General features: G+C 53.0%; 1 protein-coding gene across 1 annotated transcript in view; it reads left to right on the plus strand.

The window, feature by feature from the left end:
• Positions 1 to 243: 243 nt before the first annotated feature.
• The window catches only part of LOC122430775 (actin-like), a 31,979-nt gene continuing 5,754 nt past the window's right edge, over positions 244 to 26,468 (plus strand). Inside the window, exons 1-7 of the mRNA XM_043451588.1 lie at positions 244 to 369; positions 3,947 to 4,079; positions 11,148 to 11,258; positions 17,057 to 17,141; positions 19,951 to 20,112; positions 22,477 to 22,665; positions 24,792 to 24,973. Of these exons, the coding sequence (XP_043307523.1) occupies positions 335 to 369; positions 3,947 to 4,079; positions 11,148 to 11,258; positions 17,057 to 17,141; positions 19,951 to 20,112; positions 22,477 to 22,665; positions 24,792 to 24,973 (897 nt within the window). The 5' untranslated portion in view covers positions 244 to 334. The remainder of the gene's footprint in view (positions 370 to 3,946; positions 4,080 to 11,147; positions 11,259 to 17,056; positions 17,142 to 19,950; positions 20,113 to 22,476; positions 22,666 to 24,791; positions 24,974 to 26,468) is intronic.

The following is a 26,468-nucleotide window of genomic DNA, read 5'->3' on the forward strand; positions in this document are numbered from 1 at the left end:
CATGTGTTCAGGCAGCCCTGCGCATTCACATTTAAATTAAGATTCTATAAAGGAGAAGGGTCCATTTGGGGCTGCTTCTGGCCACTGGTAAATGAAAATACGTCGGCATTTTCTTCCAAATGTGTTTTTGAAATTCACGAGCACTTGCATTTCTCATCAGTGATACAAGCCAGGGTTACACAGGTGAGGAAATCTTCAGTGGAGCTCTGAGGGCTTCAGGGAGCAGAGCCTTGACGTAACAGCAGGTGCAAAGCCAGACCCAGATTTCCTCTCCCTTCCTGTGGGCCCTGACCAGGTGAGGTGGACACTTCATTGTTGTTGTTCTCTCTGGAGGATGAATTTGGCCTCCAACACTATCAGCGGATACAGGTGAGTGAGGAGAGGCGCCCATGATAAATTTCAGTCTAGCAGACAGGGCAGCTGTGTTGAATGGGTGAAACCTTGGTCCAGGTGGTGGGCTTGGTGTGGAAGCTGAAAAAGAGTGAGATGCTGTTTTGGGTGGAAAATGTTGGTAACTGGCATGACGATTGTCCAAACTGGAAATACGGAAGCTCTCCAAGGTTGAAAACGTCGAGCATCTTTTCTGACCAGAAATAATGCCTGGCACACAGTAGGTCTGCAATAATTTTTGGAATGAGCTGATGAAAGATCAAACCCACAGAGGAAACTTCTTTCCAGGCTAACCATAGTCGGTTTTGCAGGTGTCACCATGAACCAGTGCACCCAGGAGCAGGCAAACTTTCCAGAAAAAGGCAACTAGGAAACGCTTTGGGCTCTGTGGGTCAGGCAGCCTCTGTCAGGACCGGTCGGCACTGCTGCTGTACTAACAGAGCACCAGAGACAATACGCAGACAAATGCTAGTGGCCGTGTGCCAACAAAACCTCAAGAAGACAGACGGAAGCTGGGAGTGGCCCATGGGCCATGCGTGTGGCCCTCTGTACTAGACGGACTCACCACTTCTACAAGATAGAGAGAGCACCTTTGTATTCTTTCAGGACCCAGAACTGGATATGTAAGTTAACTACAAATGTGTTAAAATTGCCCCTCCCAAAGGAAGCCCTCCTACAACTGTTGGAGAGAAGGTAAGCTGGTGCAACCACTATGGAAAACAGCATGGAGTTTCCTCAAAAAACTAAAAAAAAGAGTCACCGTGTGATCCAGCAACACATTCCTAGGCATTTATCCAGACAAAACCCTAATTTGAAAGGATACAAGGCTCCCAGTGCCCACAGAAGCACTGTTTACAGTAGCTAAGACACGGATGCAACCTAAGTGTCCATCAACACACGAGTGGGTGAAGAAGATGTGGCACATGTATACACAAGGCAATACCACTCAGCCACGGAAAACAGGGAAACAACGCCATTTGCAGCTACAATGCCATTTGCATCCTGCCATCTGCAGGATGGACCTGGAGATGATCAGACTAAGTGAAATAAGTCAGACAGAAAAAGACAAGCACCACGTGGTATCACTTACATGTGGAATCTGAAATACAACACAAATGAACATGTCTGTGAGACAGAAACAGACCCACGGACACAGAGAACAGACTGTGGTTGCCGAGGGGGAGGGCTGGAGTGGGAGTCTGGGGTTAGCAGATGCAAACTATTGCACTTAGAATGGATAAACAGCACCGTCCTATGGGCAGCCCAGGGAACGATGGCCAATATCCTGTGATAAACCGTAATGGGAAAGAATGCATAACTGAATCACATGCTGCACAGCAGAAATTAAAACATTGTAAATCAACCACAGTTTTAAAAAGAGAAGAAGAAAAACTGCCTCTCCCTTTCCCTATTGTACTTAGCATTTTTTTAATGTTGTCAAATTACTCTGCATTGTGTTAGAGGTCAGTTGAAAGGCTGAAAGCCTTTCTTGGCTCCAGAAGGAAGAACATTGTGAAATCTTGCCTAACTTGGATCTGAGAGCTGTGGTCTAGCGAGTGGCCACCAGGGGACAGCCAGGACACACAGGAAACAGCTGCTTTGGAGGAAGGAAGAGCAGGACCCAGCATCTTGAAGGGCTACACCAGCCCAGGCCACACTGTGCAAGTCCTGGGATCCAGGATGGAAAACGCTGAGCCAAAAGCCTTCTTCTGATGCCACCCTCTGCAGACAGTTTGCTGACATGTATTAACTTATGCATGCGTGCTGCTGCTGCTGCTAAGACACTTCAGTCGTGTCCGACTCTGTGCTACCCCATAGACAGCAACCCACCAGGCTCCTCTGTCCACAGGATTCTCCAGGCAAGAATACTGGAGTGGGTTGCCATTTCCTTCTCCCAACTTGTGCATACAAATACTTAATTCCAAATGTATAACTGTGATGTCCTCTGGACTAGACCAAGAAGTCTGGCATCCTAGGAGAGCAAGCCAGTATCGCTTTGGGCCTCACTACTTAAATGATTAACCTCAACGTTCGTTTAGGGGAGACATCAAGTGCTGTGCGGGGCACGGGGCGGTGCTGAGCCTCACCTGGACGCTGTTATTGTTGTTTAGTCGCTCAGTCATGTCCGACTCTTCTGTGACCCCATGGACTGTAGCCCCCCAGGCTCGTTTGTCCATGAAATTTTTCAGGCAAAAATACTGGAGTGGGTTGCCATTTCCTTCTCCAGGGAATCTTCCTGACCCAGGGATTGAACCCACGTCTCCTGCATTGTCAGGCGAATTCTTTACCACTGAGGCACGGATGTATATCATCATAGAATAGGACAAAGAGAAAAAGAATACTCACCCGTCTCCTGTGAGTCTGAGGACACAGCTCCTTGTCCAAGTCCTCCCAGGCCGACTTAGAACGTCGCCTCCTATGCACAGCCCTTATCACATCGGATTATAGTGATTTTTAAATAACTTTTTATTTAATTTCGCTGTGCCGTTGCTGCACGGGCTTTTCTCTAGTTGCCGTGAGTGGCGGACTTTTCTCCAGTTGCCGTGAGTGGCGGACTTTTCTCTAGTTGCGATGCACGGGCTTCCATGGCGGTGGCGTCTCTTGTCGTGAAGCAGCGGGCTCTAGGGCGCGCGGGCTTCGACAGTCACGGCAAGCGGGCTCAGGTGTTGCGGTTCCCGGGCTCCAGAGCGCAGGCCCAGGAGATTAGTTGCTCCTCAGCACGTGGGATCTTCCCGGATCAGGGACTGAATGCGCATCTCCTGCACTGGCAGACAGATTCTTTACCACTGAGCCACCGGGGAAGCCCCAGTTGCTTCTCCTAATGGTCTGAACCTTTCCCTTCCAATCTCCATAACACCCTTTGTTAGACTTTTGCTTCTGTGTGTTGATACTGAATATTTAGACTCACGAGTGACTCCCGGCTCTATAAGAATATGGGGTAAAGCAGGAAAGCGCCCCTTCGGGGACTGTTCTGTCCTGGGTTCAGCAGCCCTGTTCCCCTCTCCAGCAAACGGCAGGCTCAGCGAGTCGGCGGGTTGGAGGCAAATCCCTCCCCGCTCTGAATCTGTTCTAGGTTGGGAGTTCCTTCTTTATCCTTCTCATGTTTTCCAAACTTGCCAAAACCTGGAAGAAGTTGTCTAGAAGCCAAGTGGAGGGGAGGGATTGATTTTGACCTGGGGCCAGGAGGTGGGAGGCCTCCCAGGAGAGAGGTTGGGGGTCTGGCCGTGACACCAACATGCAGACCACCAGGGCCACCGTACCTCCCAGGGCCCCCTGGCCAAACCCCCTGGCTGGGAGAACGGTGAAGGGGCTGCTTCAGGAGACCGCAGTGAGGCAGGCCACAGGCCGCACCCGGCAAAAGCCCCACGGCTCCAGGCAGCCAGTGCAGGTGGTCGTTTCAGAGCCGGGCCGCTCCCGCAAACTGCCCAGCGCACGCAAACGGCAGCTCACCCCGCAGGCAGGCCCGGCTCTGGGGGCCCAGAGCCGAGGTCCGACCTGGCACTGCCGCTGCCCCTCGGGTGGGCACCGACAGCCGCACCCTCTGTCTTCCCTGCAGCTGGTTCACACCCGGCGCCATGAATGTGCCCCTCATCTGCGACTACGGCTCGGGCTTCAGCAAGGTGGGCTTCGCGGGGACAGAGGCGCCCCTGGCCGTGTTTCCCACCATCCTCGGGAAACTGCGCCACGAGGTGAGTGCCGGGCGTCCTCCCTGGGGGCCGCAGCCCCTCCCCAGCTAAGATGCAAAGGGCCTTGAGCCTTGTCTTAAGACCTCCCACCAAGAGGACCTGGCTCGAGAACGCTACACGTCGCTTCGTCTTTGGCTCTGTTTTGCTTTGCTTGAGCTGCTGGGACAAAGGCCCGCAGCCGGGGCAGCTAGAACAGCACACAGTTATTCTCTCCAGGCCTGGAGGCTGGAATCCGAGACGCAGGTGTGGGTGGGACTGGTCCTCCTGAGGCCTCTCTCCTGGGCGTGGAGGCGGCCGTCTCCTCCCCGCATCCTCACAGGGCCGTCCCTCTGTGTGTGTCTGTGTCCTGACCTCCTCCTCTTATAAGGACAGCAGTCCTGTGGGTCTAGGGCCCCACCCTCGTGACCTCATTTTACCGTAATCACCTCTTTAAGGGCCCGGCTCCCGATACAGCCACACTCTGAGGTCAGGGCTTCAATACAGGGTTTGCTGGGAGGGCACGCAGTTCAACTGACAAATGCTTTAAGCCGTACTGAAAGGTGTGCTCTCTTGGGGGAAAGGAAGTACCAGCCTCGCCCGGGCTGAGCCCCTTCTCTCTGAGGCCGTCCCCTCCCTCCTTCTGTGTCTCCTGGCTGCCCCTCCAGCCGCGTCCCCTGGAGCCAGGTGGGCCCGTCCTGTGCATCCAAGAAGCGGAGAGAGGAAGGGCGGGAGCAGGAGGAGGTGGGGAGGCTGCCACAAGTCAGAGGCAGGGCAACCTGTCGGGGGTGCAGGATTCCTTGGAGACTGAGGCACTCGACCTCCCGGAAGAGCCGCCCGAGCTCCCCACATCTAGCCTTTGTCGCTAGTGGCGGCGGCTGACTTCCGGTCCTGTAGGCTCCGGAGTCTGGGGCGGCGTGAACCTGGAGCTAAGAAAAGGCTGCGAGAGCCTTGCTTAATCCACTTGCCACGGCTCAGCTGGGTGAGAGAGGGGTCCCGACACCCCTCCAGGCCCCTCCCAACGCACAGCCGCAGGCAGAGCTCTGGGCACCATGACGGCTGTCGGTCACGGCCAGGAAGGAGCAGACTGTCCGTCGGCCCCTGCCCTCCCCCCGCCGCGTCCCCAGAAGCAGGGGCTCGGCCCGCGGCCTCCCCTGGCTCCTGCCTCCCAGAGGTTTGGGTCCTTTGAGCCCCCTCTGCTGTCCACTCTTTCTCGGAAACTGAACTGTCTCTGAATAATTCCCCACCAGCCTCGAGAGGATGGAAATGCATTTACCTCCCCCCTCGCCCACTCTGCTTTTTAGGGGTTTATCTACTCAATAGTTGGGAGTGGGGAGTGGGAGTTAGCTGGGGGTGCATGGAGGAGGGAGGCTTATACTTCATATGTTGTCACTGCTGCTGGGTTAGTGCCCTGGGGCGGCCACAACCGAGGGCCGCTGTTTTGGTGCCGAAACAGCAAACCTTCGGACCCTCCTGATTCTGGAACCCCAGGTCCAGAATCAAGGTGGTGTTGACGGAAGCAAAGAGACAAACTGGCACAGCCTGAAAGCTGAGAATTCTGTTTTGTTCGGTGGATTTGCTGAGGACTTTGGTCCAGTAGACAGGCTCTCAGATCGCTCTGAGGATCTGCTCCGAGGGCTAAGGGAGGAGCCAGGGCATATAGGGGTTTTTGTGATGAAAACCAGGTAGTCGGTACATCAAAAGTTTGCTGTTAGTTTGGGAAAAGCACATATCTCAAGTCAATAAATTTAGCGGTCTTCTGTATATGGGAAGAGGCAAAAGTCTGGGCTCGTTGGAATCATTCCTTTGATGTGCACTTCAACTGTCTGGCTCAGCTGGTAAAGAGCCTGCCTGCCAATGTAGAGATGCAGTTTAATCCCTGGGCCGGGAAGATTCCCTGGAGAAGGGATAGGCTACCCACTCCAGTATTCTTGGACTTCCCTGGTGGCTCAGACGGTAAAGAATCTGCCTGCAATGCAAAGACCTGGGTTCGATCCCTGGGTCAGAAAGATCCCCTGGAGGAAGAAATGGCAACCCACTCCAGTATCCTTGCCTGGAGAATCCCGTGGACAGAGGAGCCTGGGGGGTTATAGCCCATGGGGTTGCAAAGAGTCGGACACGTCTGAGCACTTTCAGACTAGCACTTCCAGACTAGAACTTTCAGCTATCTGGGGCCAGCATCTGCTTTTCTCCACCCCGAGTCCCCTGAGGGTGCAGAGTCAGGGTGGCTGCAGCGGCTGCGGGCTTGTTGGCTGCGACACCCTCTGTTCACTTATACGGCAGGTGACAGGGTGTCGAGGCCACACTCTCCAGGGTCTGGGGAGGGTCCTCCCGGCGTCTTCCCGCTTCCGGTGGCGTTCACGGGCCTGAGGCTGGATCTCTGCGGCCTCTGCCTCCATCGTCCCGTGGCTTCTCTCTCCTCCTTCCCTTTTTCCGCCCACTCTCCCCTCCCTTCTCACGCATAAGGACACTTGCCACTGGGTCTTGGGCCTGCCCTAAATCCAGCCGCATTCCAGATCCCTAAATGAGTCACATCAGCAAAGCCCCTGTTTCTGAACAAGGTCGCACTCGCGTGGGTTCTGGGGGCTACACGTGGACCTATCTCAGAGGCCGCCATTCAAACCTCTGCAGCTGGTTTCTGCTCTGTTCCGTGATGCTGGGGCTGGGGCTCCTCTACCAACTGGCCCCTGAGAGGTTCTGCAAGTAGGAGGCACCAAAGCCTCCAGAAGGCGACAGGAGGGGACAGGCTTCCTGTTTTCCCACCCTGTTCAGCTCCCCCACCCCCCAGCAGCAGGCAGTCCTCATCCTCCCACTCCATCCACGGATCGCCCTGTGACCCGAGAGAGCCCCTCCCAGCCCTGAGGGGCCTCCTCTGAGCCCTTGTTCTGCAAACCCACTGCCTGGTTCTTCCCACAGTCAAGCGGCCTCCAGGGCGTCCTACTGTCTGCCTTTTCGTTCAAACTCCCAGCACGGTGTAACCACCCCTCTGTACTCAGGCCCTCTGCTTGAAACCTTTGGTGTGACATCTCTTGCCCCAACAGGTGTGATCATTTGTCCGGAAAGGTCAAACTTAACGTTGAACCTAAAGGGGTGGGAAGAGGGGTTCAAGAGGGAGGGGTTATGTGTATAACTCACACTGATTCATGTTGATGTATGGCAAAAATCATCACAATATTGTAAAGTAATTATCCTCTAACTAAAAGGAAGAAAGAAATAGCCTAAATCCTAAAAAAAAAAAAGAAAGAAAGAAAATTAACACTGGCCCATAGAACAACATTCTACAGCCCCAGGGAGGACATAATACCTGTTTGCTCTACAAAGAGGTTCAGTGAGAAAAAGAATGTAGGTCACATACCTGGGGAAGCACAAGATTACTGCAAAGAAGCTAAAATTCCGCACCAAAATGCCACGTGTGACCAAGACGAATGATCAGGCAGCAAACCCTCTATCGGAACCACAGCCTCCTGGGTTCTCAGTCTTCGGGTTCCGTGAGGCATCTCGGTGCCGCCTGTCCGGGCTTCAGGCGAGTCCCTGGTGAAGCTTCTGCCTCCACGAGGGGTCGGCACACGGCAGGGTGCTCCACCGTGCCAGCCACGCCACGGTCCCTCCCGGGCCCTTCTGTGAAGCAGCAGGAAGGCAGGGAGACCCCTGGTGGGGGACCTCTGGCCATGGAGGGCGGGACAGGCTCTGCCCAGAGTCACTCAACCACTGTAACCAAAGCGACCGTCAGACCCGAGCACCGTCCACGTCAGACCAGGACGAGGCTGCCTCTTCCTCGTTCCCGCAGGCATCCCTGGTCCCTCTCCCTCCTCACAAAGATTGGGCTGAGCTGAAATCTGCCCCTTGCATCAACGGATACTTTTGGCTTATAAAATGTGTTCCCAGCCACAGACTTACTAGACTTGATCCCCGGCAACACTGTGGCCAGATGCAGGGACGGCCGGCCATTGTCACACCGGCCAGAGAAGCAGGCGGAGCTCAGAGAGGGCGGACTCCATGCGTGAGGCTCACGGCCTCTTCCGCCTAAAATACAAACTCCTGAAATGGAAGAGCTGTGTGCGGAGGAGCGGTGCTGCTCCCTGAGGGGGCTCTGTCTCCGAAATCCGCTGCAGCAGGGCAGCCTGGCGCCACCAGGCCACTGGATCAGCAGCATCCCTGCCGCATGCGCCATCGCAGGCTGGCGCCATCGCAGCACGACCCCCGTGCACCAGCACACCGCCACAGCCCTCTGCCTCCCCGCCAGGGCCCGCCTGCCCCGGGACACCAAGGCCGTGCTGCCCACACGTGACTTGTAGCCAACAACAGGTCGTGGCAGGGACACCCAGGAGACCCGCCTCTGGGAGACACGAATGAATGAACGACCCTGATAAATGACTTTGGCTCAAGGACTCCTCAGCGGCTTTGCCAACTGGGCAGTATACCAGGTCCCCCACCCAGCCCACTGTCCTGTACCTGGCCTCAGACTTGGACAGCAGCTGGTGTCTCTCCTCCTCGTCTGGCGTGTTCCCTAATAAAAACCTTGTACCGTTCATCTCCTCTTGGTGTCTGGTTCTTGGTGGACTCAGATTTACACACAGCCGACTCTCAGATAGTTTCCAGATGATGGAATGCATGGTTTAATCTGCATGAGAGTAGATTTGTCTTCCCCCAAAATAACAAATTATATTAAATTGGAGACTCCCTGCTTACTTTCCAAAGCAAAGATAGAAGCCAGTGTGTCCGTCCCCCACCCCCACCTCCAGAGCTCCTCCCTTCCCGCCCCTCTCTTTGGGGCCTTGGTCTCCTCACCTACAAATTGGGCAAGAGCCTGTCCCAGCAGGGGTTCCCAGGGGCACCTTCTGCTTGCAGGTCATCTGCTGAAACCCCTTAGCAGTGTTTTGACACAGTGTGGGGGTCTGAGGAGCCCACCAGCAGTGATGCTGTGACCCAGAGTGGTCCCCGGCAGTACGTCGGGGCTCCCCGCCGTCCGCAGTGCACCCACAGACCCAAGTCAAGGGAGATGCTGCTGAGGGCAGACGTGCCCTGGCCTGTGTGTTTCAGAAGCTGTTGGTGGGAATGCAAGAGGAAGACTGGTTCATTGGAAACGAGGTTCCGAAAATCCGAGGGAAACTCAACCTCTTATACCCCATCTCTCGGGGTGCCATCACCAACTGGGACGACATAGAGAAGGTAGGCTGTGGCTTCTGTTGGGTGGGGCGTGCTCAAGCGCCCGCACCAATGCCTGGGGTGGCCTGCTGCCTGGCACCTCGGAAGGGATGTACTGACAACATCCAGGGCTCTCCCTGCATCTCCTGGCTCTGGGTCCCTGGAGATACTACATCACAGTACTCACCATACGGCTTTAGAATTACAAACCTGGACCTGAATCCCATCTCCATCATGCATGACCTGCATCATTTTGGACCCGTAATTTGGCTCTCTGGTCCTCAGTTTCCTAATAGTAAGAAAGGGATCTAACTTTTCCTACGATGTCATGCTGTTGTGAGAATTAAAGGAGACAATGGATTTAAGAAAATATGAAACACACTCCACACCTATTAAGATGGCTATTATCTTAAAAACAAATAAACACCTCACCCCTCCACCAAATGACAAATGTTGGTGAGAATGAGGAGTCAGAAATTTGGAATTCTCAAACACTCTTGGTGGGAATGTAAAACTGTGCAGTCACTATAGAGAACAATATGGTGGTTCCTCAAAAAATCACACTAGAATTACCATGAAAGTGAGTGTGTTAGTCACCCAGTTGTGTCCGACTCTTTGAGACCCTATGGACTATAGCCCGCCAGGCTCCTCTGTCCATGGAATTCTCCAGGCAAGAATCCTGGAGTGAGTTTTCATTCCCTTCTAGAGGAAATCTTCCCAACCCAAGGATCGAACCTAGGGTATCTTGTAGATCAATCTCTGGAAGATTCTTTGCTATCTGAGTCACCAGGGAAGCAATCCCCCTTTGGAATGAATCCCCAAAGACTTGGAAGCAAGGCCAGGAAGAGATATTTGTACACATGTGCTCATAGCAGTAAGATTCACAACAGCTAAAAGGTAGACATGACCTAAGTGTCCTTCAGTGAATGACAGGATGCACACAGTGTGGCCCTTCCATACGATGGAATACTACCTGGTCTTTAAAAGGAAGGAGATCCTGACACAGCTACGATGGGGGTGAACCGTGAGGACATGATGCTCAGAGAAGTAGGGCAGTCACAGAAGGACAAACAATGTATGATGCCACTTCTGTGAGGACCGAGGGTCATCAAGTTCATGCAGGCAGAAAGTTGGAGGTTGGGGACCAGGGGCTGGGGGAGGGGATGGAGAATTAGTGTTTACTGGGGACAGAGTGTCAGTTCGGGGAGATAGAAAGTTCTGGAGATGGACGGAGGTGATGGTCCCACAACAGTGTGCATGTACTTAATGCCCCTGGACTGTACGCTTGGAGAAAGGTTACAGTGGTAAAGTTTATGTTCTGCGTATTTCTGCTTTTGTTGTTCATTCGCTCAGTCGTGTCTGACTCCTTGTGACCCCATGGGTTGCAGCACACCAGGCCCCCCGTCCCTCACGATCCCCCGTAGTTTGCCCAAGTTCATGCCCATTGAGTCTGTGACGCCATCCAACCGTGCCCAGTGCAGTAAGGATGGGATGGACACAGCTAACGTGAACCACTCTCTCAGTAACTGGGGGCTCCATACGTAGTTGAACAGGGTCGCAGTGCCTTGGACGACGCGTTAACTATCCAAGGCTTCAGGTCATCCCGACATGGAGTGACTGAAAACAGAGGTGGTCCCCGGTCCCCTCCCACAGTCTCCGAGGGCCAGGAACTTGGGGGCAACTTAGCCGGCTGGTTCTGGTTCCGTTCTCACGGGGCTGCGGGCAGCTGCTGGCTGGGGCTGCGGCATCCAAGGGCTCGACTAGGGCCGGAGGACCCATTTCTGAGACGTTGCTCTGCAGGGCCAGCAAGGCGGGCCCTCTCGAGGTGGCCTCTCTGAGGGGCCGCCCTACGGTCCTCCCGGCCCTCGGCCGGCCTCCTCCGGGGTGGGCGGCGGTAGAGGCCGGGTGGGGGCTGCGGGGCGCTGACGGCCGCACCCCCTCTCTCATCAGATCTGGCACTACTCCTTCTACCAGGTGCTCCACGTCGCCCCGGAGCAGCACCCTCTGCTGATGACAGAGCCGCCCTTGAGCTCCATGTCCAGTAAAGAGAGGCTGTCACAGGTGAGAGGCCAGGCGGCGAGCTCGGGGGTCAGGGAGCAGGCTGGTGGGGGGCAGCGGGGGTCCCTCCCCAACCTCGGGGGAGACAGAGACACCAGCGAGACCTGACTTCTCAGGCGCCGGCAGCAAGCGTGACGGCTTCCACCGGAGGGCTCGCCAGACCAGTGAGCACAGGTAAGTTGTTGAATGAATGGTTTCATCCAGACCTGCAGCCACTCTATGTGCAGCGTGCTTATGTGCCCCTTTGGGCAGGCAGGGAAACTGGGGCTTCCAGGAGCCGAGGAAGTCATTGGCTGAGGTCACACAGCGAGTGGCCTGTGGACACGCCGAGACCGCTGGGGTCTCTGTTCACAGTACATTCTCAGCACTGATCCCTGCTGTGTCCAGCCTGCCGGTCTAAGCCTGACTTCAAAGCTCCGGGACCTCCTCCATCCATAGGCCCCACACCCGGCTTGCCCCCCAGCCCCGAGGAGTGGGTGGTGTGTGCTGGTTGGACTGTCCCAGCTTGAAGTGGGTTGAACTGGGTGACGGAGCCTATCAAAGCTGGTGGGGAAAGGCGGGGTGCATGCCCAGCGCAGATGGCAGAATCCTCCTCAGGCCTGGCAAGGGTTCCAGGTGGGGTAGGGGCCACAGGGGCTGCCTAATGAGGACATCAGCGAGCTAATTAAGCAAGCAGCCAGGTTCTGCCACCTGGCTCGGACTCCCTGGAGCTCAGCGGCGCATCCTGCGGTGAGCGGTGAACCAGTGGGCATGCCCAGCGGCCCAAGGCACCACCTGCCCAGGAAGGAAGCTCCCTCCGTGGCCCAGAAATGGAGCAGCGTCCATCGCAGCACAGCTGTGAGCTCTGCCTCATTTAACACAGAGCTTGAGGGCGCCGACGAGTCCTCCCCTGCATGCGGACGGTGGGTCACAGAGATGGGCCACGCCAGGTGGCACGTGGACCTGGCATAAGCCTCAGTCCTGCCACGGCAGACAGCAGCTTCAAGAATGCCCAGGACCAGAAGGGGCCCCTGTGAGCTGGAGAGAGGAGAGAGAGACAGAAGCATCCCTCCCCCCTGAGGGAACACGCTGCTCCAGACAGTTGTGTTCGGGGCTCCCCAAGGGAAGCAGAACCAGGAGGAGATACACATGCAGTGGAGGAGACACAGAGAGTCAAGGGATTCAGACCTGTCACTCCTGAAGGAAATCAACCCTGAATATTCACCTGAAGGGCTGATGCTGAAGCCGAAGCTCCAGTCCTCTGGCCACCTGATGTGAAGAGCCGACTCATTGGAAAACACCCTGATGCTGGGAAAGATTGAAGGCAGGAAGAGAAGGGGATGACAGAGGATGAGATGGTTGAATGGCACCACCAACGCGATGGACAGGAGTCTGAGCAAGCTCTGGGAGATGGTGAAGGACAGGGAGGCCTGGCGGGCTGCGGTCCACGGGGTCGAACACGACTGAGTGACTCAGCAACAGCAAGGAGAAATACGTGTTACTGTAAGGAGTCAATGAGGCCTCGGGAGCCGGCAAGTCCCAGCATCTGCAGCCAGCAGGATGGACCCCAGGACAGCCAGCGGTCTAAGTTCTAGTCCAGAACCACACACACACACACACACACACACACAAACTGATGTCCCAGGATTTCCTGAGGGCTCAGTGGTAAAACTCTGCCTGCCAGTGCAGGAGACATGGGTTCGATCCCTGATCTGGGAAGATTCCACACGCCTCGGGCAACGAAGCCCGAGCACTCCAACCACTGAGCCTGCGCTCCATGGCTCGGGAGTCGCAGTTACGGAGCCTGCAAACCCTACAGCCTGGGCTCCACAACAAGAGAGGCCACAGTAACAAGAAGCGTGTGCTGGCCGCAACTAGAGGAAGTCCCGGCGGCAATGAAGATCCCGCACAGCCAAAAATAAATAAAATAATAATAAGGAATATATTTAAAAAAAAAAGACCTGATGTCCCAGTTCAAAGGCAATCAGGCAGGAGGAATTCCCTCTCCTTCAGGGAAGTTCAGGCCTTTTGTTCTAGTCAGCCCTTCAGCTGATTAGATGAGACCCACCTCCCCTGGTGGCTCAGGCAGTAAAGAATCTGCCTGCAATGAAAGAGACCCGGGTTTGATCCCTGGGTGGGGAAGCTCCCCTGGAGAAGGGAACGGCTACCCACTCCAGTATTCTTGCCTGGGGAATGTCATAGACAGAAGAACCTGGTGGGCTACAGTCCATGGGGTCGCAGAGAGTCAGACATGACTGAGCGACCAACTCTTTGGCTTTCACGTCACTGACTTTGGGAAGAACAATCTGCTTTGCTCAGTCTATGGGTGGTGCTAGTGGTAAAGAACCCGCCTGCCAATACAGGAGACTTAAGAGACACAGGTTCAATCCCTGCGTGGGGAAGATCTCCTGGAGAAGGAAATGGCAACCCACTCCAGTATTCTTGCCTGGAGAATCTCATGGACAGAGAGCCTGGTGGGCCACAGTCCACGGGGTTGCAGGAGTTGGCCACGACTGAGCTCAGCACTTAGCACATGCACTTAACTCCCAGTCTCATCCGGAAACACCCTCAGACACACCCAGACATGTTTGACCCGGCTCTGCGCCGAGCTCCCCGTCCGCTCCGGCCTTCCAGCCGGTCCCCTCCCTGCCTTTGGCCCTCGGTCCAGCAGCTGATGTCCAGGGCTCCTCCTGGAGACAAGCAGGCTGAGGACTGCGGGGCTGGTTCTCCTCTGAGAATAAATGTGTATCTGAAGAGGGTTTCTGGGGGCCAAGTCCCAGGAGAGAAACCAGTGTGGGGAACAGCCCAGCATACAGGGAAGGGCACGGGCTGGCATTGAGACCCCCAAGTGCTGGCCCTGTGACCTCGGGTGGGTGACTGGTCCTCTGGGTGTCCTGGTGTCCCCTCAGAGGAGGATGACGATATCGCCTGGGGGTGCTATGGAAATGAGATGAGTTAACGCACTAAAGCGCGTGTCCCAATGCTCAGCACCATCAAGCGCTCACTAAATGCTGGTTCTTGTCCCTAGGCCTCTGTTTTCTCATCCATGAAATGGGAGCTTGACCTCAGGATCCCTGAAGACCCTTCCAAGCTCTTGCCAGCCCAGGGGGAGTGGAGCTGGTTTTTGTCTTCGTGTTTTTAAGGGGAAGGGTCTCTAGTTGAATCATAAAAGCTGCCCTCCCACCTCCACTAGGATCCAAATTCCAGGATCCAGGTGGGGGGAACCTAAGAATGGCAAGACTGACAGGCTAATCTTTGTATGGACACGTGTTCTCACTTCTCTTGGTAAATCATCAAGCCCCCAGACCCTGCTCTGTAATAACCCCCTTAGAGGGAAGCACGCTTTGTGAGTAACACACTCAGTGGTGTGTGTTCCGTGTATAATGTTGTTTAAAAAGGCTGTCTTGACCTGGTTTGGGGTCTTGGCTAGAGGCTGGTTAATTTCCGTCTTGGGCAGCGGATTAAGCCCACACCCCAACCACTCTGTCTGTGGTCCCGTCACACACCCCAGGGCACTTTACACCTGCCCTAATCACTTCAGAGACGGGTACTAGACCATTAGGGTCTGTTTCTATGCCCAGGAGCCCATGACATTAGTCAAATGAGCTGATTCAAAGGATCCCTTGAAACCTGGCAGAACCCCCGCCGGCCATCGGTGCTCTGTCCCCGGCAGCTCCAGCTCACTGTCACCCTGTTCCTGGGTGCACCCCCGTCCCACCCCCATGGTGCAGCCTGGCAGTTGACCCTTGTTTGGAGCTGCATGTGACCAAGTCTGCCTTCCATCTATCCGAGGGACACCATGTTGAGTCCCGCCATCGAAAGAACCAATACAATTTCCCCAATGGTCCAGTGATTAAGAATCCTCTTGCCAACGCAATCACGGGTTCAGTGGGGACATAGCTTTGATCCCAGGTCTGGGGATATTCCATACACCGTGGGGCACCTAAGCCCATTCACCACAAGTACTGAGTCTGTTCACCACAAGTACTCGTTCACCACAAGCACTGAGCCCGTTCACCACAAGCACTGAGCCCGTTCACCACAAGTACTGAGCCTGTTCACCACAAGTACTGAGCTCATTCACCACAAGCACTCATTCACCACAAATACTGAGCCTGTTCACCACAAGTACTGAGCCTGTTCACCATAAGCACTGAGCCCGTTCACCACAAGTACTGAGCCCATTCACCACAAGTACTCATTCACCACAAATACTGAGCCCATTCACCACAAGTACTGAGCCCATTCACCACAAGTACTGAGCCCGTTCACCACAAGCACTGAGCCTGTTCACCACAAGTACTGAGCCTGTTCACCACAAGCACTGAGCCCGTTCACCACAAATACTGAGCCCGTTCACCACAAGTACTGAGCTCACGTGCCTGGAGCCCGGGCTCTGCAACAAGAGAAACCACCGCCACAAAACTAGAGAGGAGCCCCCGCACCCAGACCAGAGCCAGCGTGCAGCAACCCCGCCCAGCCGAAAAAAAAGAGAAAACCAAAAGCGGTTGCCTCTGGAGTGTAGGGGCAGGAACAGACTTGGGAAGGACTTGGAGGCCCGTGGACCCCAGTGTCGCCATCTGGCAGCTGAGTCGCTCACTCACCCCACCAGGGTCACAGAGGCCGTGCCCCGGCGTGTCCTGCAGCCTGTGCTCACATCCCACTTCTGCCACCTGCTCCCTCACGTCCTTGCCCACCGGTCTCTCATGTGGATGGGGTGGGGGGGAATCCTATGTCACATCCACCAGGGGGCCGCCACCGTGGGCCGTAAACACGAGGCTGTGCCTCCCCTGTTTGCTGCTTCCCCCGTGTACATAGCACCCAGGAGAGGTTTCTTGACCAAGCCATGTCTGGACTAAGTGCCTGGCCTGTACGTGACACACAGTAGCCGTTAGCTTTCATTGCTCCATCGTGATGAGACAAATGAGTTGTCTAAAGTCCAAGTGTCAGAATTCTGAGGACGTCTGGAGACAGGAGGCCCTGGGACCTGGCCTTTGCTGTGGTGCTTGCACTGGGACACACCTCTCCTCGAGCAAAGAAACCATACGACACCAAAAATAACTGCGTGCATGTGCGCTGGGGACAAATTCCGGACCAAAAGATACAAAGAGACCGAAAAACTCAACTGCCACTTCTGAAGAGCTGGCAGCAAAAAAAAAAAAAAACTGTCAAAAACTGGGTAGTGCTGGCAGAAGCAGGGCCCTGCATGTGCCCCTTGCTCTCAGCACCACGAAGGGGGGCAACCCACCTACACCACCCCTCTGCTCACCCCTGGACACACCCCGACCCCACTCAGGGGAGCCAGGAACCTGTTACTTGTTCTTGCCACCCCGCCTTCTGCAACAGGGGCCCCGCCCCGATCAAGCCTTGCCTGAGTGCCTCGTCTGGCCTCTGATCGATTTCTATTGATTGGGGAAGGCCAAGAACCCTGCTCGGTATGGGTCTGCCCGCCCTCGGAGAGAGGAAAGAAGGGTGTGCTCAGTGGAGGGACCAGCAATGGCTTCTCAGAGGCTTTGGGAATCTGCGTTTTCCCCACCGTGAAGAAACGGTGGCTTACAAGACGATGTGATGCCCTCTAGTTGGTCCTGAGACAACACAGAAGGTGCTCACCCTTTTGGTACCTGGGAAGGGTATGAGCCCATTCTGCAGATGGGGAGTCAGGGTGTTGTGGAGCTCGTCAGGGCAGGGCTGGGGTGAAGAGTGGCATTCCTGGCCCGCTGTCTGGATCCCTCTGGGGCAGTCATGTGCCTCTGGCCAGAGGGTCTCGTTTGCTCACGGAATTTAGGCAAAGTGCCCCCTGACTGCATCCACGCCTCCCGCAGATCCTGTTTGAGACCTTCGGTGTGCCTGCCTTATATTTAGCCAACCAAGGAGTCCTTTCTCTCTATGCTTCTGGCCACACCGCTGGTGAGTTGCCCCTGGGAGCCCATGGCCATGCCCACGCCCAGCCCTTCCCTCTGGCTGTCCACTCCCTTGTTGCCAAATAGAAAAGAAAAGAAAAATTCATAAAAGCCACTTATGAGCTCTTTTCATCCCTCCTGGTTGAACATTCTCCCCCACCTCCCACACTGAGTCACTTTTTCCTGAACATCTTTATTGAGGTATGATTGATACACCTGGATACACCTTGAGGTGTGGATACACTCTGAACCCACCTGCACAGTCAAGAGGACGAACTTATCCACCATCCCCAGATACTTCCCTCCCACCCCCACACGCTGCCTCCTCCAGTCTGTCCTCAGACAACCACCAGCCTGTCCCCACACATGTGTCTGCATCTTCTGGAGTTTCCTAGAAGTGTCATTATGCAGTGGGTACCCTTTCCTGGGCAGCTTTTTACACTCAAAATCATTATCTGGGTATTCACTCATGCTGTTGTTTATATCAACAGCTCATCCCTTGCTGCTGCCAAGTAATGCTCCTTGGTATGAGTGCCCCTACTTCATCCATTCACCCGGGAATGGACATTTGGGAGGTTTCCAGTTGGGGACTTTTATCAACAGTTTCTGTGGACATTTGCACGGACACTTGTTTTCATTTCTTTTGGGCAAATACTTAGAAGGGAGGTGACTGTGTTATGTGGTAGGGGGATGTTTAACTTTTTAAAAACTCAGCCCAACTAGTTGCAGCGTGGTGATGCATGGACTGTTTTGTGTGGTCCCACACAACCGTTGTGACAGGCCCGGTTCCTCCAAGGCCCTTGATGGGGTCAGTCTTTCATTTCTGCTTCTGAACAGGTATGCAGCGGTGTCTCATTGTGGTTTTGATTGGCATTTTCCTGAAGACCAATCAGATTGAGCATTTTTCACGTGTTTATTTACCATCCGTAGATCTGCTTCCGTCTGTTCGAATGTTTTGCCCAATTTTTTTAAATTGACTTATTTATCTTTGAGATTTATGAATTCTTTTTGTATTCTGGGTACCAGTCTTTTATCAGCCAGAAGTTTTGCAGCTATTTATTCCCAGTTTATGACTTGACTTTTCCTCCTCATGGTGTATTTTGAAGAGCAGAAGATTTTAACTTCAAGGAAGATCAATTCATCAATTTAGTTTCTGTGGATCTTATTTTCAGTGTCATATCTAAGAAATAGATGCTGAGCCCAAGAAGTTTTCTGCTGCTTTCTTCTAGAAACTTTGTCCTTTAGTTTTCCATTTAGATCCATTTTGAATAAATTTTTGTATGTGGTATGAAGTATGAGTGAAGTTTTACATGTGTATAGAGGTCTCATTTCCCCCACAGTATTTGTTTAAAGACTCTGCTTGCTTCACTGGATTGCCTTTGCACGTTTTTTAAAAGCCAGTTGTCTGTGTGTGGGGGTCTGTTTCTGTGCTCTCTCTTCTGCTTCATCGATCTGTTTGTGCGTGCTCAGTCGCTAAGTCGTGTCTGACTGTTTGCGACCCCGTGGACTGTAGCCCACCAGGCTCCTCTGTCCATGGAATGCTTCAGGCAAGAACACTGCAGTGGGTTGCCTGCTCCTGGCTTAATAAGTCTTAAAATGAGAAAACGCTGGTGCCATGCCCTTGTTGTTCAGTCGCTCAGTCGTGTCTGACTCTCTGTGACCCTGTGCACTGTAGCACACCAGGATTCCCTGTCCTTCACCATCTCCCAGAGTTTGCTCACACTTATGTCCATTGAGTCGGTGATGCCATCCAACCATCTCATCCTCTGTCATCCCCTTCTCTTTTCTTCTCCTCAATCTTTCCCGGCATCAGAGTCTTTTCTAGTGAGTTGGCTCTTGGCCTCAGGTAACCAAAGTATTGGAGCATCAGCTTCAGCGTCAGTCCTTCCAACGAATATTCAGGACTTATTTCCTTTAGGACTGGCTGGTTTGATCTCCCTGCAGCCCAAGGGACTGCCAAGAGTCTTCTCCAACACCACAATTCGAAAACACCAATTCTTTCGTGCTCAGCCTTCTTTATGGTCCAGCTGTCACATGCATACATGACCATTGGAAAAACCATGGCTTTGACTATACAGACCGTTGCCTGCAAAGTAATGTTTCTGCTTTTTAATACACTGTCTAGGTTTGTCATAGTTTTTCTTCCAAGGAGCAAGCGTCTTTTAATTTCATGGCGGCAGTCACCATCCACAATGATTTTGGAGCGCAAGAAAATTCAATCTGTCACTATTTCCCCTTTTCCCCCACCTGTTTGCCATGAAGTGATAGAATAAGATGCCAAGATTGTTGTTTTTTGAATGTTGAGTTTTTTTCCCTCTTTGACCCTCATCAAGAGGCTCTTTAGTTCCACTTTGCTTTCTGCCTTTAGAATGGTATCATCTGCATATCTGAGGTTGTTGATATTTCTCCCAGAAATCTTGATTCCAGCTTGTGATTCATCTAACTGGGCGTTTCATGTGATGTACTCTGCAATAAGTTAATTAAGTGGGGTGACAATATACAGCCTTGACATGGTCCCCTGCAGAAGGGAATGGCAAACCGCTTCAGTAGTCTTGCCTTAAGAACCCCATGAACAGTATGAAAAGGCTAATACCTGAATGTCTGATTTAATCAGAAAGCCTGCAGGCTTCCTCTCCAGCGACCCAGATTGGCACCATCCTAGCACACTCTCCTGCAGGGAAAGGAAGTTTTCTCCTCGGATCCCTTGTCTTCCCGTCCGGTTGGTTGCTCCTCTGCCATGTCTTCAAGCAGACCTGACAACCGACGAGCAATGCCCTGCACGTGACATGATGATCCCAGGGTGCTTTCTTGCCTAGGGATGACGATTGAGTCTGGAGAAGGAATGACGTATTTCGTGCCCATCGTTGACGGCTGTCCTTTGCATCAGTCAACCTTCCACATGGACATTGCGGGCCAAGACCTAACCTTGTACCTCCTACGTCTGCTGTCAGAAAGTGGGCACTCGCTGGTGAGCACAGGTAGGACGCTGCTCTTCGCAGCCAGGTAAACCAGTCTTCGGGCCCCAATAGCCTCCTTAGCTTCCTCCACCTACAGCCCTCAATTTGTAAAGCAAAGGCTACTTTACCACCATTCTGGTCCTAAAAAGCAATGCTCTCTATGTCGAGGGACACTTAGTGCATTGATGACGGCAACAAGGATGATGGTGAAGATGAGGTTATGACGGTGATGAAGGCGGTGATGCGGGTGTAACGGTGATGATGAAGGAGCTGATGGTGGTGGTCACGATGATGGTGGTGGTGAAGGTGGTGAGGTGATGCTGACGCTGATGCTGACGAGCTAAGCTCTACAGAGTGCTTACCCTGTGAAAGGCAGCTGGCTAAGGAAACAGTCTGCAAACATTCTCTCGTTGCTTTATGCTTCAGTACTCTGAGTAGAAACAATTACCTCCATTGCAAGAGGAATAGGTTTAGGAAAGTTAGATGACTTCAACTTCACATGACTAGCAGGTATAACTTCTGGGAAGGGAACCCAAGGACTCCAGACAAGGAGGTGCCTGTCCACTCTTCACCCACTTCCTGGACTAAATTCCCAGCCTGTAGACCCTACATGACACCCATTCCCACCAAGCCTATAACCCACCTTGTGGTTTCTGGTCTTCTCAGGTGAGAGGTCTATATCCAATGCAAAGCATGGAGCCCAGAAGAATAGTGGCAATTAGAGGAAAGCAAGGGACAGTGGTAAGGATCGACTGGGATGGACTCATACATTTTACTGACACCTCACACTTAGCAAAGTCAAATATGCATTACTTCCTCTCATCCTTACAGCAGTACTGTGAGGAATGATCAGTCCCACTCTTGAAGACGAGGAGAGGGAAGGTTAAGAGGATAATGAGCGTGTAAATCCATGGCTGATTCATATCAATGTATGACAAAACCCACTGGAAAAAAATAAATAAATAAAGAAAGAAAAAAAAAAAAAAGAGGATAATGAGCTTGAAAGTGAAAGTGAAAGTCGCTCAGTCGTATCCAACTCTTTGCAACCCCATGGACTATACAGTCTATGGAATTCTCCAGGCCAGAATACTGGAGTGGGTAGCCTTTCCCTTCTCCAGGGGATCTTCCCAACCCAGTGATCGAAACCAGGTCTCCAGAATTGCAGGTGGATTCTTTACTAGCTGAGCTACAAGGGAAGCCCAAGAATACTGGAGTGGATAATCTATCCCTTCTCCAGAGGATCTTCCCAATCCAGGAATCAAACTAGGGTCTCCTGCATTGCAGGCGGATTCTTTACTAACTGAGCTATCAGGGAAGCTTGGCGCTTGGTAAATGGTGGAAGAGGTAATTTGAACCTATAGTTGTCTCACCAAAGCCCAAACCAGGCAAAGAAGGGGAAACTATAAGCTGTTACCCAGGAGGCAAGGAAAGAGAAGGGTGTGACCAACAGCATCAGTTGTTGGAGGGAAAGAAGTCAAGAAAAAGTCTACTTTCAAATTTCACCTCTCCCACTTCTGCCATTACAAGTGACAGATTCACCATCCTGGTTTAGGTGAAGTGACAAGGTAAAGGTCAGATGTCCATGAGCTGAAGAACCGGTGGGATTTCCCAGTGAGCAGGTGTAGGGAGAGCCCTCTGACCCAATCTCAAAAGTGATGATGGATGAAAAATAAAAGTGTAACACCAGGAGATGTAGCTGAGTCTGAAACCTGTTGTCAGCAGTCCAGAAGGTGGGATGTTTCTGGAATAGGGGGCTGCTGTTGTCTTGGGCAGTTCTCCAGAGGAAGGGGCAGTTGTGAACTGTTTGGAGGCAATATTCGTAGCAGGTAGGGATGCGAGCACCATCACCTCCTAGATTAATAGATAATAGAATTGAACTTGATCATCCAGCCCCCAAAGCACACCGCATATAAAATGAAGACACTTCTCAAACATTTGCATTTTAGTTCAGAACATCCCTAGCCCACCCTTCTCAAGCACAGACCTGGCCCTGACACGTGTCGCAGATCAGCAGGTACTAGAGTTCTGTTTAGTCACTACGTTGTGTCCAGTTCCTTGCAACCGCATGGACTGTAGCCCACAAGGCTCCTCTGTCCATGGGATTTCCCAGGCAGGAATACATCAGTGGGTAGCCGTTCCCTTCTCCAGAGAATCTTCCCAACCCAGGGATAGAACCTGAGTCTCCTGCATTGCAGGCAAAATCTTCACACTGAGCTATGTGAAGTCCGGTACTAGAATATGAGATGACAATAGAAATTCCGGCTGCAATGGCGCTGTCTGGTCCCCACACCTGCAAGGAGCTGAAGCTTTAGAAGGAGGCGCCTGGAGAAAAAAATCCTTTTGTGAACTCGGCTCACAGTCAGACCCTTTTCGTCTCTTCCACAGCTGATCGGGAGTGTGTGCGGGACCTGAAAGAGAAAAATTGTTTTGTGGCTTTGGACTTTGAAAAAGAGAAGGCAGAAGCCAACTCTCCCTCCTACCCACAAAAGTGTCAGCTGCCTGATGGCCAGGAGATAGACCTTGGGAAGGAGAGGTTTTTCTGCCCTGAAGCGCTTTTCCAGCCAGACCTCATAGGTGAGTCCGTGGAGGGGGTCAGAGACGAACTACACACAGGCAGATGAGCGTGTCGCAAGGCAGAAGGAGATGGGTTGCCAGGAGGGCATTCTATTTTGAGCAGCAAATAATAGCAAGCTGACACCTCGTTTCAAAAGGTCCCCTGATAGCAACTGTCACTTATTAAGCACCCAAACACGGTTTACCACTATTTAAGAAATAGTCTCCAGGACTTCCTTGGTGGGTCAGCAGGTAAACAATCCACCTGCCAACACAAGAGATGAGGGTTCGATCCCTGTGTCGGGATGATCCCCTGGAGAAGGAAATGGCAACCCGCTCGGGTATTCTTGCCTGGAGAATCCCATGAACAGGGAAGCCTAGTGGGCTACAGTCCATGGGGGCTCACAAAAGAGTTGGACGTGATTTAGTGACTAAACAACAATTAACATCAACACACCCGTATGTTGCTGACCATTTGTGCATGTGTTGTGTCCTTCCAGCCTTCCCCAGATCTCACATTATTTCATCTTACAGATGAAGAAACCTACGGGAAAGTGTTAGATCATTCATCAAATGTGATAAGATGCTATCCTGGACAGCAAGTCTTTTTCATCATGTATTATTTATATTCTACCTACTTACAAAATAGCTCGGAATATAGATATTCAGACAAAGCAAAGAAGCAAAACCCATGGAATTTGAAGGAAACTTTAAAAATCTGGTTGATCCAGAGATTTTAAATGAAGGTTGAGCCAACAAAGCTCTCTGGCAGACATGGGCGAACAGAAAAAATAAATGATGAGGGATAAAATTCCCTGTGATTGGGAAAATGAAGTCTGCAAAGTAGTCAGGGAAAGCCAGCTCTTGCCTGATATCAAAACTTAGAGATAATTGGTTACATTAATAAGGGACAAAGGGGAATAAAAAATAAGTCAACTTCCCCAGAATGAGTACCTAGTAAGGACCCAGTGTTTTTATCTAGTACAGGTGAGCCAGGTTCCGAGTTCTCCGACAGGCTGTGTAGGGGGTGAAGGTTTAGAACATGGCTCACACCTCCAGATTTTAAGGGTAAATGAAGAAGCCGTTGGGTGAAGTCTCGCCCACAGCATGAAAGTTCTCTTCCGGGTCTAGGTGGACGGCAGCTTTGTGGGCACAACTGTGACTTTGACGGTAGCTGCAGGTGCACACGTCTCCACGGCTCCTGTGAGTTAGACTTTTCAGTCCTTATCCCAGGGCCACACGGCCGGTACCGTCACAGCTGGGGACACAGTGATAGGCACCAGCCATCCCTCCCGGGACCTCACAATCTCCGAGACACAGGACCACAGTGCACACGTCCTTTGGGTCTGTTCTCATCGCCTCTGAGGCCACACAGGCAAGGGATGAGTCAGGAAAGGAAGGACCAGAGTGAGTTTCCAAGGCCAGGCAAGGGATGAGTCAGGAAAGGAAGGACCAGGATGATTTTCCAAGGCCACCTGAGCAAAGACCCTGTGGCTGCAGAGTCCTTTCATAAGGAAACGGATGCCAACACGTTAAAAACTAGTAACTCACAGACGAAGAGAACAAACACACGGACACCAAGGGGGCGGGATGAACTGGGAGACAGGCTGACATTTATACACTATTGATCCCGTGTGTAAAGTGGACAGCTAATGAGAATACTGTAGAGCTCAGAGAACCCTCTTCAGGGCTTCTTGGTGACCTAAATGGAAAGGAAATCCAGAAAAGAGGAGATGTATGTGTGCATATAGCTGATTCACTTTGCTGAACAGTAGAGACTAACAAACAACTTTGTAAAGAAACTACCCAATAAAAATTAATCTAAACAATTTTTTAAAATTAAAAATTAATAGCTGTTGGTGACATTTGGATGCAAGGTCTTCCGGATGAGCGAGGAGAGTTAACATTTATTTCTTCAGTCGTGAGTCGCGGACCCCACGCCTGCACTGGGCAGTTTACGTACTTTATTGTGTTGGACCTGTAAGGGCCTCGAGGTCAGCGGTGCTGTTTGTCCACTGCACTTGAACTGCCTGAGACTCGGGGGCCCCCGCCTCCCTGGTCCCTGCCGGGGAAGGGAGGAGCCCAGGGGTGCAGCCACTGGGCCTCTGGTCCCCTAAGTTTCCTCCTTGTCCCGTCCATCCTGACAGAGCGGAACGACCTGGGCATCCACATAAAGGCATTCAAATGCATCGGCTCCTGCAACCCTGCCCTCTGGAAGATCCTTTTTGGCCACATCATCCTGTCGGGAGGTACAGGCACCTGTTCTGGCCTGAGGTCCCGGCTGCAGAAAGAAGCATCCGCCCTGGTCTCCCCGAAGATTAGTGTGAAGGTAGGGCCCCTCCACCCACCCTCTGGGGCTCGGCGATTTATTCCATGTTCCTGGAATGCCTCCGAGATGCCAGGTGCTTGCAGAAGCCCCAGTTAACAGAAAGCAACAAAACTCTGGGAGCTTACATTCCAGTGTGTGTTGGGGGGAGGGTGATAAGGAGTGAGCAATTCAGGTCATATGTACGGAGGGTGATATGCTGGGAAGCGCTATGAGCCTCGGGGTCAGGGAGACAGACAGGAAGGAGAAGGGGAGAGAGGTCAGGGCAGGGGCACTCCTGGAAAGGCGGTTTTCAGTGACTACTTGAAGGAGGAGAGGGGAGCAGGTGGATATGTGGGGAAGAGCATTCAGGCACAGGGAACAGCCCACACAGCGGCCCAGAGGCAGATTTCTTAAGGAAGTGCTGAGGAAGGTTGGCTGGGCTGAGAGAGGGAGCGGGGTAAACGGGGTCAGAGAAGCCATGCGAGATTTTACTGTGAAGGAGACTGGGAACCAACAGGAAGGAGGTTTGGGCAGAGCAGTGACAACATCAGGCCAGGCTCTGGAGTGGGGGTCGGGCTGCTGTGTGGGGAGTGGACTGTGAGGATGCAGCTGGGAGGTGATGCTGGGGTCCAGGTGAGGGATGCTGGTGGCTCAGAGTTGGCAGCATGGGGGGTGTGGGGAGGTGGCCAAATTTTGAGCTCACACTCAAGGCAAAGGCAGTAAGATTTTAAGGGAGATGTGAAGTAGCGGTGAGACAGAGGAACCCCGGGCATGTCCTGAAGTTCCAGCCTGAACACCTGGGGAGACAGAGACGCTGTGGCAGAGATGGTCGAGGGCACCAGAGGGGTGGCCAGGGGAAGTCTGAAGTGGCATTTTGGACGCGTCCCCTTGGGGATGTCTCCTGTCTGTCGGGGAGCAGAATTCAGGAGGGATAGAGCTCAGAGGTGGGAGGAGGCTGGGCTCCAGCTCCATACTGGAGACGTCATCAGAGGCGGGCCACCTAGAGACCAGGGGCGGGGGTGCAGACAGGGTACTGGGCCGAGGGCCACATGCAGCCCCTCGGCCCATCGGGAGAGGCTGGAGGAACAGGGGCGTCCCGGGAACTGGAGCTCCAGAGTGCAGGCAGGAAAGGAGGAGAGAGGGCAGCCCTGCTGGGAGCAGCAAGCTGGCCTAGAAATCCTGCAACTTTGGCAAGTGGGGCAAGGCTGAAGACCGGTTCCTGGGGGCCTGGGATTCAGCATCTTCTGTCGGGTGAGACAGACCACCTGGAGGGCCTAGATAGCCGATGTCTGGAGGGGACTGGAAGGACTTTTGCTGCAAGAAGCACAGAAAAGCCGGGCGACAGCTGGGACGTGAGATCAGAAGGAGTTTTGCGGTTGTGGTGGTGGTGGTTTTAAGATGGGAGAGGTACCTGCCTGTATGACCTCTGCCGGGGACTATCTGGGGGGAGAGGAAGCTGACGGTGCAGAGAGAGGCTCCCCCCACGTCCCCCACCCCATCCCCACTTCCCGGATCC

Source organism: Cervus canadensis, chromosome 29 (assembly GCF_019320065.1).
Source record: "Cervus canadensis isolate Bull #8, Minnesota chromosome 29, ASM1932006v1, whole genome shotgun sequence".
NCBI classification, from domain to species: domain Eukaryota; kingdom Metazoa; phylum Chordata; class Mammalia; order Artiodactyla; family Cervidae; genus Cervus; species Cervus canadensis.